The 18384-nt window shown below is 34.9% G+C and overlaps 4 protein-coding genes across 52 annotated transcripts in view; 1 reads left to right on the top strand and 3 right to left on the bottom strand.

Moving 5' to 3' along the window:
• The window catches only part of Slo (calcium-activated potassium channel slo), a 157145-nt gene extending 153053 nt beyond the window's left edge, over positions 1–4092 (bottom strand). For 22 of the 44 annotated variants that reach the window (XM_078185035.1, XM_078185012.1, XM_078184993.1 and 19 more), the window contains exon 1: positions 2717–4090. In XM_078185035.1, the coding sequence (XP_078041161.1) occupies positions 2717–3022 (306 nt within the window). In that variant the 5' untranslated portion in view covers positions 3023–4090. Of the gene's footprint in view, positions 1–2716 lie in introns of all 44 variants that reach the window. The other 22 variants (XM_078184990.1, XM_078184999.1, XM_078185010.1 and 19 more) reach the window with 3 other exon arrangements.
• A 1904-nt stretch (positions 4093–5996) lies between these two features.
• On the top strand, positions 5997–10514 carry Ash2 (set1/Ash2 histone methyltransferase complex subunit ASH2). The gene is made up of 12 exons (XM_078186474.1): positions 5997–6179; positions 6630–6779; positions 6862–7040; positions 7128–7300; positions 7443–7617; positions 8080–8288; positions 8346–8523; positions 8649–8793; positions 8934–9069; positions 9262–9513; positions 9874–9985; positions 10068–10514. Exons 1-11 carry the CDS (start codon positions 6157–6159, stop codon positions 9976–9978), a joined length of 1725 nt encoding a protein of 574 aa, XP_078042600.1. The 5' UTR covers positions 5997–6156; the 3' UTR covers positions 9979–9985; positions 10068–10514.
• Positions 10067–12266, bottom strand: LOC144472979 (bolA-like protein DDB_G0274169). Of its 2 annotated transcripts, none has more exons than XM_078186475.1 (4): positions 12145–12266; positions 11089–11333; positions 10296–10364; positions 10067–10208 (listed from the first exon to the last, which is right to left on the bottom strand). In XM_078186475.1, the coding sequence occupies exons 1-4, from the start codon at positions 12164–12166 to the stop codon at positions 10131–10133; spliced, it is 414 nt and encodes a 137-aa protein (XP_078042601.1). In that variant the 5' UTR covers positions 12167–12266; the 3' UTR covers positions 10067–10130. The 2 variants fall into 2 exon arrangements, with proteins under 2 accessions (XP_078042601.1, XP_078042602.1); XM_078186476.1 differs by having other exon boundaries at positions 11089–11323; positions 12145–12247.
• A 992-nt stretch (positions 12267–13258) lies between these two features.
• Positions 13259–18384, bottom strand: part of LOC144472246 (uncharacterized) — a 101999-nt gene continuing 96873 nt past the window's right edge. For all 5 annotated transcript variants that reach the window (XM_078185166.1, XM_078185169.1, XM_078185167.1 and 2 more), the window contains one exon: positions 13259–16627. In XM_078185166.1, coding sequence (XP_078041292.1) covers positions 16460–16627 — 168 coding nt within the window. In that variant the 3' untranslated portion in view covers positions 13259–16459. The remainder of the gene's footprint in view (positions 16628–18384) is intronic.

Raw genomic sequence — 18384 nt, 5'->3', positions numbered from 1 at the left:
TTATTCAAACTTCGTTCCAGCCGTTAAAACAATTGTTCGTTACGCGGGCAAGAGAATCGACACAGCGCCGATCGATGAACATACGGATTGATAAAATTCTTTCGGAAATTTCGACAGGCAGTTCGAATACCGAAATAATTTCCTTATCGATACGGCGAACCGAGCAGCCACTTGCGAAAAAAGCGCAAATATAATAAATCGCGAGAGAGAAAAAACGGCGACGCGAACCGTCAACAGTTTACTAGGTCAGCATGTCTCGCTCGGAAAGGTGCTCTCTATAACACTGTATATACTATCTCTACATTGGAGCACGGGGGGGGGCTCAACCTTTTCGTAATTTCTCACGTTTCAAAAATCTGCCTAACAACGTTTATTTAACTGCTTCGAAACGCTCGAGAGAACGTTTGTTATTTAATGGACGTGGATTTTTTATGGATTATATTCATCAAACACCATTCGAACGTAACAACCTTTATACGCCAACGTGAATAACATTTTTGTATTACCACCATAACGAAGGATAATTCTTAAATTAAACAATTATTGTCTAGCTTTAACAAGTTTTGTTCGTATTAACCGTTGTAGATGAGACAGAAATGTTTCTTACAGAAGAAAAATTGATTTTATAGAATTTCTTTACCTGCTCAAATTGTGGAAGACGCATAAATGGTTTTACAAACTCTCTCTCTCTCTCTCTCTCTCTCTCTCTCTCTCTCCTCAGTTTAATAGTGTTTTTAGTACTATAATCATTCAAGTACATCTAAATAATGTTCGAACAGAATTTATGTATGTATATTATTCAAGCATATTCAAACAGGACACACCGTTACATCGAAAGAAGAGTTTGTAAAATGTTTCAAGGTAAGAAACAGTGTAATAGGTTTCACAGTTACAGCACAAGAAATCCTTGAAGTTGGAAATTATCTAATAGATCAAACCAGCACTACGAACTTCTCTCTCTCTCTCTCTCTCTCTCTCTCTCTCTCTCTCTCTCTCTCTCTCTCTCTCTCTCTCTCTCTGCACAGCTTTCTACGCTAGTTCAAACTTTCGCAATGTTTTCGGAGACTACGTTGTTTTATTTCAGAGAATCTACACAGATTTTTCAAGTGAAAACACGTTGGACCTACTTTCACGGTAATTAGATGAATCTTATCTGAAACGACGCGAACTTTCTGCGCGGCTTCAAACATTGTCAAACATCGATGCCCTTATAAAACAATACGCAGCTGTACTGGACAAAGTCCGTGAAACGTTTAGGGGTACAAAGCACCGGTGGTAGATTTCCTAGCGAATTCATAGCGAAACGTTACGAATTCCCAGGTGAAACGCATCCTCCATACGGCTTCAAACATCGACAACCTTACAGAAGCATATGCGATCGTGTTACTATCCGGTACCGTCCGCTGACGATCTACGGAAGTAGATCTAGGACTACGGAAGTAGAGACCTAGAGAACCACGGAAGTAGATCTGTAACTACCCAAGTAGATCTAGAACTACGCAAGTGGATCCAGGACTACCGAAGTGGATCTCTAAAACTACACTGTATCTCTTGACGATAAAACCGGCCATCAATTTTCAGTATTTACGTGATGCAAAGACTAATCTATTGTAGAATGGCATAAATTTTATTCGATAAGAAAAACAGGCAAACAGAAATACTATCAGAACACAACGCTCTAATACGGAAACATTGGATAATAAAATTTAAAAGCACGATACAATGAAATTATAAGAATAATTTACCTCTACTATCGACGAGTTCAAATATTTGATTTTATTTGTTCTTAATCAGATTTTATTGTTTCTTCTACCTGTCCGCGAGAATCAAACAAAGTAACGAAGCAGTGTATTGCTCTATTCTTTGGATTCTGGTTAAACATAATTTGTCCCTCCAAAAAAAAAATACATTGTTCGTCGATACGATTTCGAACCTGGCATACTTCATTCATTTATCGTTAGACTGCTGCACAGGAGTTTTTATACGCGTAAAAACTGAACATTTTTGGTCGGTTTACCATTTATGAAGACGCAGCGTACGTAAGCCGCCGAGTTGGCGCACAATGGGGATGAAATGACAAAGTTTTGTCAAGATCAAAGAACTACTGATAGAAACGAGATAAAGCGATGCTATTTTTCTACGTTAAAGCTGAAACATCGTAGAATAAGGGAAAAATAGAGGAGATGTAATATGAGCATTTTCTAACCGCGAAAATTTACGTTTCACTTGAAATATTCCAGCGGGAATTGTGTTTTATCCAGTTCTTTGCAAAGTTTTAATAAAATGTTACGCATCATTTCCCGTAAATTTTGAGCCAAAATTTTGGCCAAAGGATTTTGAAAAAGAAATCAGCGAGTAAACGAATCGTTTCAAATGAACAAATCAGGATTTCGTTAGTTCGTAAATCGACTTTTTTCAAAAAATGATGTGCAAAGTGTAATAAGAAAGATGTAAATACGTACGATATTGACTAAATCGCAAATTCGTTTAAATACTTTAGATTCAACATAAATGTTCAAGGTTAAAAAATGTTCATACTGCGTTTCCCTTATCCTACGAACGATTCAGTTTCAACGTGAACGAAGCAACACCGTTTCATATCCGACATCTACGAGCAGTGCTTCACTTTTGACAGAGGTATGTAACTTGACCGCCACTGTGCGGCGGTGAGTGGAGCGGTCGGCAGTAGTCGAGTAAGCGATTAAGCCAGACTCACCAGGATTCGTCCAGTGGTGGTCTGCCCGGAGATAAGTTCGCCGGCCCAGTCCTTGGCCTCGGTCATGAAAGTCCCCTCGAACTCCTTGCCCTGTCGGCTGGTCTTCTGCTCCTTCTGCTTCGGGTCATTTGGTGGGATCTCGGGCTCCTTGCGACAGCAGAGGAAGGCGAACGCGCGCCAGAGGAGCACGATCAGCAGCCCGGCGAGAAACGTGAATATGCTCGACAGCAGGAAGCACCACCATTTCCGTTCCTTCAGGCAGTCGTCTACCGGGGGCTGCTCGGTCGTCTCTTCGGTCGTCGTCATCGCGGCGGATCTCTGCTGCCCCCGGGTCACACATTCACCGGCGGCGATCAGAAACGGTGTACAGCGGTGCGCGGCACTTTATCCGCTTCATAATTACGAATCAAGCGCAGCTTCGTCGGCCGGCCCCGTGCGGTGTCTTACTATCTCTAGCCTACGTCCTCTCGTCTCTTTGACTCGTTCACTGTTACACGCACTATAGTAACCGGGTCCAGGCGCCCCTTCCACTTCAGCCCTCCGCGTACCCCTTCTCCGTTCAATCTCTAAATCGTTATCGCTCCACTTTTTCCACGGGAACCCCCCTCCCCGCCGCAGCTTCTCTCACTTTCGCTCACTCATCCACTCCACCCCACTGCTCCCCTCGATCCCTAGATCCTAGTCTCCTGCGGACCTGCTGCTGCCTACCTGCTTTCACCTCCCCTCCTTCTCCTCCCGCCGCCACCGTCACCCCTCTACACCCCGTTTCTCAGGGGATCGCGCGCTCTGCGGCAGCTGGCCGTGCCGCCACCAATGCTGCAGGTCGCTTCCGGTCCCGAAACAATCGGAAAACAACCCGCCGCACTCTCCGCGCTCACGCATACGCACGCACGCACGCCTGCTGACGGCGACCAACTTGCACACACATCACGTTTTATGTTTGTATATATATATAAATATTCGGTGACTATATTTATGTATATATATATACATATGTATACATATATATATATATAAATATGTGTATGTATGTATGTGTATATATATATACGTATAATATATATATATGTGTGGAGAGAAAAGAGGTTTGCTTGTGTCGGAGATTTTTTTTGTTATGAAGTAGCACGTATTAAACCGGATGTCAAAGAAGGATAACGCACGGAGAACGTCCGGATGTATATGGGGTTCTATCCGCGCGCGTGTGCCCGCGTTTCGCGACCAGCTCGACTGTGCCAACGACGACGACGGCGACGACCACAACGGCGATGAGAACGGCCGAGTGTCCGGACGACCATACCACTGCTCCGCAGCAATCAATACGCAACAATGGACCGGGACCAATAAGCTCGGAGCTCTTCGCCTGACGTAGACGCACGCTCTTTCGCGACCGTGCCAGCCCCACCACTTCGCCGAGACTGATAGCAGAGCTTAACGGCAGGTGGAGGCACGCGCGGTGTGAGCTTGCGCGAGAAAGCTTCGGTCTATAGTCGAGCTGAAAACAGAAAGGAGAGTCGATGGGATTTCGTAGTTAATAAGCGTGGACAGCGCTAGGATAGTATTTGCGCTTTTTGGCAGCGACCGATGTTACCGGTAATTTGAGGGTTCCGTGGCTCCGGTACATTTGGACTCGAAGCTATATTATTATTTGATGTTCTAATTTCTGATCATTCGTTTAAACTTTCACGCGTTTCGTCGAAGTTCGTGGAGAAGCTAACGTAGAACATCGTATCTACAACAAGTAAAATTATTTGTCGAATAAGTTAATTAAAAATTATGTTGACAAAATTGTTAAAGAAAAATTAGAAACGATCCTCTACATGGTCGGTTATATTTTCGTTCAACTGGACTCGTTGTTACCACGTATTAGGTTAATAAATTCTAAAACTGACTTAATATTATTTTATACCTCGCAGTCTGCATTCGTGTTTTTATCAGCTTTAACGATAAATGGTGAACAAATTGACGCGGTTTAATCGCGAAATGAAACAAATATATAAAATATTGCGCAATTTTTGTGTGATTTATTCGACATGACATATGCGAAAAGATATTTATATAATATATAAAGTTAATAGAGCCATTTATAGTGTTGTATGAATTTATTTTCAAACAGATATAGGAAAATTTAAATGACTCGTATGTACGTCATCCGATGTTAATATTTGAGCAAGAGCCTGAGCTCGAGAATTATTCAAATGTGCTTATAGTTATAAAATATTAAAAATAAAAGTTATGAAAATACTTTTTACCTTGAAAAATTCTTCAGGCTTTTCTAGATGTAATAATATTTTGAAAGTTGAAGTTGTTAAATCAAGCAGTAAATTTATGTTGCTTTACTTCGTTACGTCTTGCTATATTCTTTTTGTAAACACTGATGTATATTCTCCAGTAATAGAATTATTATTAGATAGTGTTAATTATTCCTCTTTATCCAGTTTTGAATTATCGGTAATGTAGAACTCGACTGCACTGTGGTCCATGGTTTGGAGTACGTAAGAGGCTTTAACTTTATTGTCAGCATTTGTATAAATAATAGTACAAACTTGTTAATTTTCATGCGTTTATTATACATATCGGTATTATTTCTTTCTATCGACTTTAATTTTTAAGATGTTTGAATCTGAAAGATGCTCTGAAATATTTGAGAATTTGTTGTGTTTTTATCGGTTGAGCTATGTCAATGATTCTTGAATCAAATTACTTTAAATCACTACTAATTACCTATTATCTTTTTGTAAGATTACCAATATCTGAATGCGTTTTAATCATTTTTCAAAAAAGAGGGACTTCTTTCAATCGAATTTTCGATTTTAAAAATCTGTAATGCTCCAATTATAAAAGCTTTAGAAATTATAAATTATAAAGTTACAAATCTCAAACTTTAATCTGAAAAATGTATTCCTTTAGGTAAATAAATGATTTTAATGTAATTATTTAAGTAATGTAAATAATTTGTTGGTTCTCATTCTCATAATTATTCAAATAAATATTGTATTTTACAGTTTTTATCAGTTTATTATTACATTTTAAATACTGAAACAACTAATATTTTGTCATAAATTGTAATTTCTTTATTAAAATAAATACTTTACAATTAATTTACTTTATACACAGCGTGGTTTGTATGAAAACAAATTGGCAAAATAAATCATACATTATTGGATATCTTTGTTAATTTGTAATTAATTTCATTTTTATAGTATCTAATGGATGGTAAATCACAAATTCGTATAATATATTGTTGAGTTACCTAATCTTGTCATAACCAATCAATGGCCGTGAAGTTTGAAAACGCGACGCGTCGAGGTTAAATATTAATCATGAATTAAACAATTTATATCCGACTGTTATATTCGATACAAAAATATCCATATAACAATAATAATTTTATATCTGTGTTACAATAAGAAACAACGAATTATTTATAATCATAACCAAACATGTCGGAAGAAAAGTTTGAAAGGTATGTACAATCATTATATACATATAACAAGTAAATATAACAAAAACCGCTACTAGTTAGTCAATTAATATATTCAATGCTAAAATACATCTTCTTTAAAGTAAAATAAAACTTCTGTTGCTAAACATTTTTGAGGTTATGTTCAATTGTTTGTTTCTTGAATTATACACTGCGGTAGGTGACAAATGTGTACAAATACATTCAGTTGAATATTACTGGTCTTCTGTTACAGTTATGATACGAAAGTGTTACACAAAATTATACTGAGATCGTTAATTTTTATAATAGAATACGTTTTAATCAGGTTTATCTGTACAAAATTATTTTAAATTACTTTATTCTATTCACATACATCCTATTACAATGAAGAGAAAGTCTAAAACGTATGAAAACAATATTAAAATATTAATGAAATTGAATTTAATACAGTTATAAATATAATTTCTACAGTTCACTTGATAAGACAGAGGAATCTCAAGCCGAGCCTATGGAGGATAAAGTCAAAATAAAAGCAGAAGATAAAAGTAAACAGAAACATAAGCCAGATGAGGAGAAGCCTAATGGTCGTACTGCGAACAATGAAAATGGAAATTGCTATTGGTAATTTTATACAAAACTCAATTGAGTAACATTTATAAATGGTGTTTAACAATTATAAATTTGTTGATATAATTTCTTTCAGTGGAAAAGAAAGAAATCTCAACATAGTAGAACTACTATGCGCTAGCTGCTCCAGATGGTTTCATGAATCATGCATTGGATACCAATTGGGTAAACTAGTACCATTTATGATGAATTATATATTCATGTGTAAAAATTGCTCTCCAACTGGTTTAGAGAGCTTCAAGAAGAATCAAGCACGTAAGAAGAAGCATTTACAATTTTACATTTTCTGTTAGGTTTGCTGTTTTCATCTTGCATATGTACTCTAGAAATTTTGTTTTCTAGCCTTCCCACAAATGTGTGTGACAGCAATAGCAAATTTGTTGCAAATGGCACAGAAGGAGAATGAATCAAGGAGTATTTTCCATAAAGATAAAGATATCATTCCATTCATTGAATGTCATTGGGATAGCATGACTACTATGCCCCGCAGAGTTACCCAGTCTTGGCACGCTACTGTAAATGAGATTTACTAAATAATCTTAGATTAATGAATTAACTTTGTAAATAAATTAGTTCTACTTTAGTATGCAATAGTTTATGTGATAATTCAATTTGTTTACATATATTTTTTCTGTAACAATGAGTACTTTAAAACAGATACACAGGGCTCTGTTGAAAGACGTTGGAGTATTATTCACTATTGATGAAAGTAGTTCAGATGGTCAATTATTTGGATTGGTTTCTTCTGATCTGTTAATGATTAAGCCAAACTATGAAGCCATGATTAAAGGAGGTCACTTGAAAGTGACTGAAATGGGTGTGCAACATGTTGGTAAGTGTTACTATTGCATAACGATTTATTTTTAAAAAATCTATAACAAATACGTGATTAAATTGCTATTCGATTGCTAAAAAGTTTAATTTTGCTTTTACTACATTTATCCAGAATAATTTAGTATGCATCTATTTGTCAGTCAGTACGTTCCTGGAATCATACTATTTATTTTGATTAAATCTTATCTTATCAAGACTATAATCAGTGGTGTGATATCATACAGCAACCTGCTTAATCGTAATACTTATAGTACAAATAATCGTTTTAATGAACAGTGTCATTTTTACTTATTAACATGTAGCAGACGATATCAACTATAAAGATCCTTTCATAATAAACTCAACAAGTGATATTCTATACAAATCTAATCCACCGTGCTTTTGTAACAATATCTATTTCTAAAAATCAATAACTCATTGAGTGCATTTTACTTTAACAATAATACCATGGAACATTTAGTGCCTCTTAGTGGAGGACTTCGTGGCCGCAATGCGAAACGCAAGTTCCCAGGGGAAGGTGCAGGCAGTGGTCCAGGCAAGAAAGGCAGGGGCTCGGACATGGCTGCACCAAAATTACCTGCACATGGGTATCCCCTTGAACATCCATTCAATAAAGATGGATACAGGTACATCCTCGCAGAGCCTGATCCACATGCACCTTTCAGACAGGTACGATTTTATTATGCTTTACTTAATCAATAATATAAAAATTAACTATATCTGCAGGAATTTGATGAAAGCAGTGACTGGGCAGGTAAACCAATTCCTGGATGGCTGTACAGAGGTCTTAGTCCAAGTACGGTACTGTTAGCACTGCACGATAGAGCTCCACAGCTCAGAGTATCAGAAGACAGACTGGCAGTCACTGGAGAAAAAGGCTATTGCATGGTCAGAGCTACTCATAGTATGTCAGAATTATAATCCAATTTTTATATTTCCTATTATTTCAGTAAACGTGATGTAAATCGTTACAAACTTTCAGTTTTTTTTATTGATTTTATGTTTGATTAATGTCAGTATATTTTTTAGATGTAAGCAGAGGAGCATGGTACTGGGAAGCCACCATAGAAGAGATGCCAGAAGGATCTGCTACTAGATTAGGATGGGGTCAAGAATATGCTAATCTCCAAGCTCCGCTTGGTTATGATAAATTCGGATATTCTTGGAGATCTAGGTACGTATATCGTTTAAGGTATTATGATACCAGCAAAAGATTAAATAACTTTTAACTTACAGAAAAAATATCTCCAATTTATGGATTTAAAATGTTAAATGTAAAGTAAATGAATAATTTTTAAATACGTTTGTTCATAGGAAAGGAACGCGATTTCATGAAAGTCGAGGCAAGCATTATAGTCATGGTTATGGAGAAGGTGACACTTTAGGGTTCCTAATTGTTCTACCTGACACGCATGATGCCTCGCACTTACCTAATACGTATAAAGATAGAGTGAGTAAAAGTTTCATACAATAGTTTAAAAATAATAACAAGAATTCCTTGCCCGTACAAAACAAAATGACTTGAACGTTTAAAAATTGATCATCTTTTTCTCTGAAATTTTCTTTAATTTTTAATACAAAATGATTTTAAAAGTAATTATAGTATTATTATAGTATTACTATAATTCTACTTATGTATCAGCCTTTAGTGAAGTTCAAAAGCCATCTCTATTACGAAGAAAAGGACCAAGTACCTGAAGCACTGAAAGCTCTAAAACCACTAGAGGGCAGCAAAATTATATTTTATAAAAATGGTGTTAGTCAAGGTGAAGCATTTCTGGATGTTAACAAAGGAGCATATTATCCTACAGTCTCAATCCACAAAAGTGCTACAGTTTCTGTTAATTTCGGACCAAATTTCAAGTGCCCACCCGTGGACGTTACTTTCAGAGGGGTATGTAAAATAACAATAAAAAAAGAAAAATATTCGATCCTAATAGGAATAAATGAAACAAATCACTTAAACTAATTTATTATTTGTATGTTGGGAATAATATGGAACAGGCAACTTTATTTTAAAAAATAACTTTTTATTCCAGCGAATTTAAATTTATACAATCTTTTAATCTAAGAATCCAGACCATATGAATTTTTTTTAATGAAATTTTGTTTAGTATACTAGGTTACTGGAACTGATTTTCTAATTGCTTAATTATTGGTTTTACACATTCTGCAAACAATTTTATAAAAAAAAATATTATATTATTCGAATTTTTCTTCTATTATACCCAAACACGACAATTGTACTTTACAGATGTTCGACAGAGCAGAGGAGGCAATAGCAGAGCAATCTCTTGCAGATGTACTCTATTTCACAGAGAATGAGGGAAAGCTAAGACTGGACACTTTTGCTTTATGACATTAATGTAACCTTTTATTTTCTTTTTTATTCTTGATTTACAATTATGATTAAATGTTTTTCACAACACTCAATAAGTTTCTTTCCAGATTTTTTGTCTGAATTAGGTTATTTTTAATAATCTATATTTAAAGAAATGTTACTAAAGAATCTCATCTTCCAAAACCGCCCATACAAGCTGGACTTGGAGAGACTTTATTGCCGTCTTCCCATTGGTCAGGTGTTTTTGCCTTTAAAAAGAAGTGGTGAACAAATTTATTCGAGTAATATATGAACTGTAGTAAAATACATTTTATTTAAAATTTATAAGTACGTACTACTATCGATAATGCGTGAACTCCGCCCTGTAACTCAGCTTGCAGCAGATTATTTATCATTTGATGTCGCTATTTAAACAAAATTATATTTTTTATAATTATATATTCCAATTTAAAATTAATTATTTATACGGGATATAGGTAAAGTTTTGCAGTTTTAAATTAATATAAAACTGTACATGATACGAAAAAAGTTTTCTTTTATTTCTACAACACTGTTAAAGAATATTATGTTCGTATCATCTATTGTTTTAATTTGATTTCGAACAACAGAAATCTTTTATACCTATTATTTATAATATTCACTCTTTTTATTACATATCTTTTATCATAATTAGGAGTAGTATGATATTCGATTATGAGGTAATTTCTTTCTACAACATTCAAATATTAACAGTAAGAACATTTTGAAAAATTTGGTGAATATGATACCAACTACTGTATTCATTCGTTACAAAAATACGGAAACATTTTTTAATTGAGAGGTGACATTTTTCGGAAAAATGTTAATGCTCCGAGAAAAATATTTGTTAAATATTTATGTTAAAAATAATTACTCGATTCTAGTTTATATTGCATAAACTAGAACAGGACACGAAAATTCGGAGAAATAAATGATTTTTAGAAACTGGCAAACTAGGGGAATCACCTATAGCCAGCATAATACATATTATTTGAAGATTCTCTTTTTTCTGGTAACAATAATACTTTTCTTTACAATTAACGTCATACTGACTTATGCCTAAGAATAACTAAGCACAAAACTGCAAAAAATTAGTTCTTATATTCTCACCTTAAGAAGCGGTTTGCCAACAAATTCCTTGGAGACAACAACTACTTTGAAATGTGTCTCAGCTCCTTTAGGTACATTATGCATATAAGATTCGTTAATCACTTCGATATGAGATGGATTCAAAAAATCTGCCAACTTTTTCCTGATGGAAAGCTGTATTGGATTGACCTGCACAACATTACTCATATTTCGCAGGGAATAAAATGCGCCCTTATACCGTGTGTAGGATAATTGCCTGTAGATATCTAACATCAAATTTTTTCAAGGCTATTTAAAGGTCATTTGATAATTTTTACAAATAATACAGAGGTGCAATTAGGTTAAACGAATATTTCAAGTATACAGAGGGAGTACTTTAAAACTAGGAGTCAAAATTACTCAGAAATAATTGTTTTCGTAACAAACATTTTAAACAAAAATTATATAATTTTTAAAAGGTCAAGCAATGCAATAATATTTTTTTTAAACATAATTCGTTGTTTTGAAGACACTAATGCCACTTTCAAATTTTTAAAAGATTGCAGAATGATTCAATTTCTCCAAAATATAATAGAATATTTGTTTAAAATAATTTTTTTTACAATCAATAAATTTTAAATAAGTTTAAATTATCACGTAGTTCATCATATATTTTAAAACAATATTTTCTAACAAGTAAATGCTATAAGGACAATATTAATCATTGCTTTGTAAATGTTTATGTAAATTGATATTTAGAAATTTAAAAATTTGGAATTGACCTAAAGTTCTACTAGATTAACATTAAAATTAAACATCGTAGTGGTTGTAATGTGGTAATTAAGTGGTAATGATCGAATAATATATAAAACAAAAGTATATGCTACTTCAAAGCGCTTTTATCGTCTACATTTTGCTTTATTACGCTAAACTAACGTAGTATACTACACGCGTAGGTAGTGCATAACTATTGAAATGGTGCACAAATAAGGAAAACGAAATAACCTAACCTATGCTTTTGAATTAATAGATCGTACAATAACAATTCAAGATAAATTCTTGAAATGATTACTAAAACTGTATAGTGTAGTTACTTACTTTTTAAAACCGTTTTATACATTTATTGATATAATATAATATTATGTACAGATTTTATGTTGTCCGTAAATCTGTTTTGTACACCGCAAATGATATCTTTAATCATGTGATGCGGAACTATATGCATATAAGTGACATATTGAATGGAAACAATTTTTAAACGATATAAGCGTTATGAATAAAATTGTTCAGGTACATTGTATTATTTACAATACGCACTACATAATTTTAAATTTTGCTCAAATAAGTTAAAATATTTTTAATAATGTAGGCTATCGAAAAAGTGTATTATATAAATACTATGTCAACGAATTCTGAAATTTACTAAAATAAAGAGGTACATAATTAAAATCACCAAAATTTGATTTTGTTGTATTTTATGTACATACCTGAACACGTAGACGTCACACGAAAGAGAGTAGTATTTATTCAGAAAGTGTCCTTATTTAATTATATTTTTGGTTATTATCGGTATAGTAAGTTTTATAGGGAACTGTAAATTCTTGTATTTGAAAATATGTGACTACGTTTTAAATAATATTATTTATGAATCATTAAACAATTTGTTTTGGACAAGTTACAATCAAAACTGTGTTGTTTAAAATATTTGTTTATAATAGCTATGTAGATATTTAAAACAATACCGTATATTATTAATTGCAGTCGGTATTAAAAGATTAATTGATTATTTTTAGTAGGCAGTTTCTGGTTTTCGAAAATCAAATTGACCAGTCATTGCGGTATATCATGTCCAAGTAAGGGCAACTCTCACTAAAGTCCTTCAGGAAAAGTGGAACATGTGCCAAATCTTATAGTCAATTGGATTTCAAACCAAAACTACGAATCAGGTTTGGGTACGATTAATTTTCACTAAATAAACTGAAGTATTTCAACTAAAAATAATTGATCACATTTATTTCTTAAACAAGGTAGGAGAACAGACTTTATTTAATAAATTTAAACGAATCATTTTTAAATTATTTCTTATTTACAATTTTCCTACGAAATTTTCATACCCACGTTTGCCCTCTAAATTATTAATTTATATTATGACGAACAATCTCTTTAAAAAAATTAATCTCTTTCTTTGTATTTAGATAAAAAATGTACAGAATGAAATCTCAACTCCTGTAAAACTTTATTAACGTAGAAAATTAAACATTTCTTCAGTAATTGTAAGATAACAAGGGAATATAACTATATTATATGTATATCCTAATTTGAACTAGTTAAAAATGGCGTAGCTGGTCTCAATTTCTTAAAAATAATTAACTTCACCTGTTAGGTGTCAATTCGATTCGAAAAGTTTGTTAATTATCGTTATATTTATAAAATACTAAATCCCATACTATTTTAAGTATAACTTTTCAAGTCCAATTGACCAAGCTTCTTAAAAATAACACAGGTGCTATATACACGAAAAATTCGCTGCAATTTTATATATGAAATTGTATGCCGGGTCTAATTTGACCTGAACCACTTCAATATCATCGGATCTATTTACGATGTTAAAAAGCTATTCCAGATAAAAGTTCGATGATTTGAGAGACACATTGCGGTGTAAAAAATATATGGTAGTCTGGATATGAAACCAGTTGTGTCTGAGAATCATTACTAGTTTCAAAATGGCGTGGTATCTTTCAGTGATAATAAAAGTTTATCTTGAACATGCGTCTATAAAAAATACTTGTTTCCGACTATTCGTCTCTTAAAAGCCTTTAAGTTTTATCTGAAAATTTTGTTTAGTATGAATAGTTTCGAGGATAGTCGAGTGAATAATACAGAAAACACAATGGCGTAGACTTTCCGAGAAATTTCACTGAAATCATATAGGACACAGTGGCATGAAATAAAAGCCCGTAGGTCCTTTTGAATACTTTATTTGATATTGTTGTATTCAGACAGGTATTCGAGAGGAAAACTTCAAGCTGCTCCGAAAGGTATACAATACACGTTATTTTTCATTTCGAACAATTAGTATCGTGTGACTAGCTGATGGACATGGAATTCCACCTGGGTTTCATTCTTAAAAAAAACAACATTTTATCGTACACGGATGTAGGCACGTCATTGATCCTTAAAATATCCGTTCCGCCGAACGAAGTGATACTACGACATATGTACACTCTACAGCGTTGCCACGCATGATTTAAATGTCACGCGCGAAATCGCGTCGGGTAACGCGCACGTTTGTCTTTTCGACGGTTCGATCGCGTAAATTATCGACATTGCGCAAAAGCCACGCGTGCGAGGGTATGCTTAACACAGAAACGAATAGCTTGACTACCCAGTGACGGACCTGTGCGAAGCGGGCCTCTGTTGACAACAAAGCATAATTCTGTTGTCAACAAAGTTAAGATATTGAATTTTTCAGAGCCCCGCAAAATGGACTTGAGACGTTACAATTTTGCTACTAATAGAATTAAATAATAAATAAGTAATAGATTATTTGATGGGTTTATTTCTTTTTCCTTGGAAATATCAAATTTATTTGATAAATATTATTTCAAGTATTTGTCTTCTCACTTTTGGAAATATACAATTTTGAAAGATTCTAAGTGCGCAGTCCGTCCCTGCCACTACCGAATGGCCGCGTTTCAGCACACGGTATTGCTTCATACAACAATACAAGTAAAATACCATAATTAGCGCTGTAGTACGGGCTCAATATGAGCCGTCGAATATTATTAACAAATCTTAGATCGGTCTATGTTACAATATCTACAAAATGCTGCATCGTCGCCGTCGCACTTTCCCTACTTAATATAGTAACTCTGGCGGATCGTGTTTACAGAACTATTTGAAATGAACTGTTGTGATAATCCCTGGTAGGGCTTAATCCGATACTGCGTAACAGTCACATACGAGCTTCAAGGATCTGGCGTTTCACATGGTAGAGCATTTGGATCCATATATATATACACAGTATGACAACGAAAATATTTTTCAGTAGTTGTTAATTGAAGATTAGAGATATAATCTGCTATGATTTCTTGTGGATTTAATCCATTTACATCTGTATCATATAATTTGAAAATGAACCATCTCGAAAATTTAGGAAAATGTAATTATTAGTTAAAATTTTATCGTTTTATCGTGTTTCTCTGTCATATAAAAAAGAACATTTAACTTTTGTCCAAAGTAATTTGATATGAGTAACAATCTAAAATGTGTGAAAGTTGATTCAAGTAGGCCATTTCAGTCAAACAATATTTTTCGCCGCTTACTGGACCCAAATACACCACTGTGTAATTAGATTAGTGTCCCGCATGCTTGAGCACATTTCACTTGTAATAAAATAATGAATTCATTCAAATATAATAAAAGACGTTTCATTCGAGAGCCAAGCAATTAGGTAATCCTTTAGGAAAATCCTTTTTAAATTATTTCAATATAGCATCGAACCAAATAAAACGATCGAAACTACATTCTCGATATGTATTATTAAAATGAATGCTCATGCCTGATTGTTATCGGCTATTCGCCTAACAACGAACAACCATGGGGGAGCGCGCACGGCTACGGGCACAGCGCAGAGCTGCCATAACGGGCATACAGGACACAGCAGCTTAAGGGCAGCTCCAACGGTCGTTCATTGTGTCAGGTATACATTAATACTAACGATTGAAAAGCGACTTTCTTCTTCTTCTATTAATCATGTAAAAACGTACAGAAAAGCAACGAGGGTAACTTGTCTTGTCGTACATTTTACATTTCAGTCTCATGGGGTTCTCGACGTCGTCGTCCTGATTCTCTAAACGAAACTCTCAACGAGCGCGCACGCGCAGATACGGAACCTCTAAAGACGTCCCCGCATCCTCTCACATAAACAAACTTCGTAAATCGGTTTGCATTCGAGGCATCGAGCGACGATCAAATTCGAACAGCTACAAATCCAACGAAAACAGTCGACGATTGACCAGAATTATTGTGTCGTTTGTTTTTTCTTTTGTCTTTCGATCGACTCGGTGATAACAACTGTCAATTTATACGCAGACTATGCCTACAAATATACAATATCTATGCAAAAATATGCAACGCGTCAGATGGTTTATCAATTTTTAGGCACTTCGTGATATGTTTTCGCGTTAAAGCTCCGCACGTTCTCTTTTTTCTCTCTCTCTTCACGATGTCTTGCTCCCATAACGTTGCTCTGGTATCGAGTTCTGCTTCGTAACGTCGTGTGCTCCGATCCTCTTTTTTTTATTGTACATCTTCGCCCTTCTTGGTATAGTTATCTTACGTACAGGAAAACATTGATTACTAACTGAGTGGAAGTCTCGTCTGACGGAATCGACAACGGCTTGACGATCCGTCAATAGACGTAGATCGTCTTCAGCTGGTCCTTCAGCTCAGGAGGAATGGCACAAGTTTCCGTTTCCGGTTTCCGCTTAACTAGGCGACGCCAGCGCCCCCCGATATTCTTGCGGATACCCTTCGCGAATCCAGGCCTGTCCGACGGTAATGCGTGCACAAGTGTATCCTAAAACACAATAGAAAACCGCAAATTAATTACATTTGCATTTCAATTCTTATTAAATCAATTATTCTTAGGAAATGTTCTATCTTAACATAATGACTATTACGTTCTATCTTAACACAATTACTTCAATACATAGGTAGTACAAACTGGTATAAATACCAACAGATACTAATGTGTATCTATCAGTGAAGCTGACAGTAAATCGCCTACGAATTATTCGCAAAACCGCAAAATTAACCGCAAATTACCGTCGAACGAGCAAACAGCAGAAATAACATGAACGACGTCTTTCAATGTGTCATAAATAATTTTTACAAAATACACGTTAAAAAACCACGATGTTCATGAAAGAAAGATCTATAGAGGAAAATCTGCCGGCGACTACGAAGACGTTTTTGCGTTTTACCGCGAAATACAATACGGCTCGGAAGGTTAATTGTTCGCAAGTTTTATCAAAGTCGTAGCTTGGTCGAGATAAAAAACAATACGGATTAGCGCGCTATGCGGTGTAACGCGATTGCTGCATTCACGCGACCATAGACGTCGATCGAGCGCATAAGTAATAGCGCATCGGGCAATTTGATTTTAACAGGTATAGTCCTGCGCAATGCGGACTGCGTCACCGAAACGCCATAAGTGATCCATTTCGACGAAAAAAAATATATGCCGTTTAAGTGCCGGTCTAAGGTCGAAACAATTTCGTTAACAATGTAATGATTCGTAACGTTGGTTTGCGGAACTGATTAACCACCCGGTACAATTTCGCGGCACTGCTGCCACATTGTTCCTTGTTCTCTCAATAATTTTTAAACAGTAAATTCAGTCGAAACGGAATACATATTTACATTCGTTCTCTATTTGGCGAATGGAAATGTTTCGAATACTTTGTTAGCATAAAGCGTAGCAGCAGTTCTTAGTACAGTATTGTAGATGTAACTATACGTTCGAAAAGCATCGGGTTCACGGCTGGCTCCGCAAGTGACTCAACTATAGCGGAAGTAACATGATCTACACATTTATGTGGAAGTTCCCAGTCAACACATAAATAGACAGTGACTTTTATGGATTTATTAGACACGCGACTATAGAACATTCGAACGGACGGATAATGGATTTCGTTTTCATAGTGAATTAGTGTTACCTTTATAATAAATTTTTATTATGGGTACTTTATAGTAAACGCACGTTTTCAGTATTTAGGGATTGATATTACAATCTGTATATCTGCGATGGAAACACTTTCGCCTACGGCTAAAAGAAAACAATAGTTTAATCCTTAGACATGACTTATGCGTAGCGAGCTATACCGGATCGGTTCAAAGTACCTTCTCCAGCTTTAAAAAGCTTGCACGAGACAGCAACTTCCTTTCTTTCGACTATCCTTCCCTATTTAGACGCACCAGCGCTCGCAGGAACGTCTGCTGCGCTCGTCGACCCTCGTGATGATCGCGTAAATTTTGGCATCCAGGCCAATTTCATTGTACCCTCTATTCTCAAAATCTTTCAAGGAAACCCCATTAACGAGACAGACGCCAGAAAGTTGCTTTCACCGCAGTGGAACCGTTGAGTAAATATAGAAGTAACGGAATTTTCAATTTCAATATACATATATAAACCGACATCCGTAATTATTTTAATTGGTGTACATTGCTTCATAAATTCATTTGGATTTTGTCAAATTTTTATCACAGAACGACGTAATTTATTCAAGGAAGAATTCCCCATGGAAGAAGTTCTACGGTAGGATTGAAAATTAA

The sequence above is a fragment of the Augochlora pura genome, chromosome 7 (genome assembly GCF_028453695.1).
Source record: "Augochlora pura isolate Apur16 chromosome 7, APUR_v2.2.1, whole genome shotgun sequence".
In the NCBI taxonomy this organism is placed as follows: domain Eukaryota; kingdom Metazoa; phylum Arthropoda; class Insecta; order Hymenoptera; family Halictidae; genus Augochlora; species Augochlora pura.
Note: the sequence above shows the minus strand (reverse complement) of the source record. Positions and strands in the feature narration are given on the sequence as shown.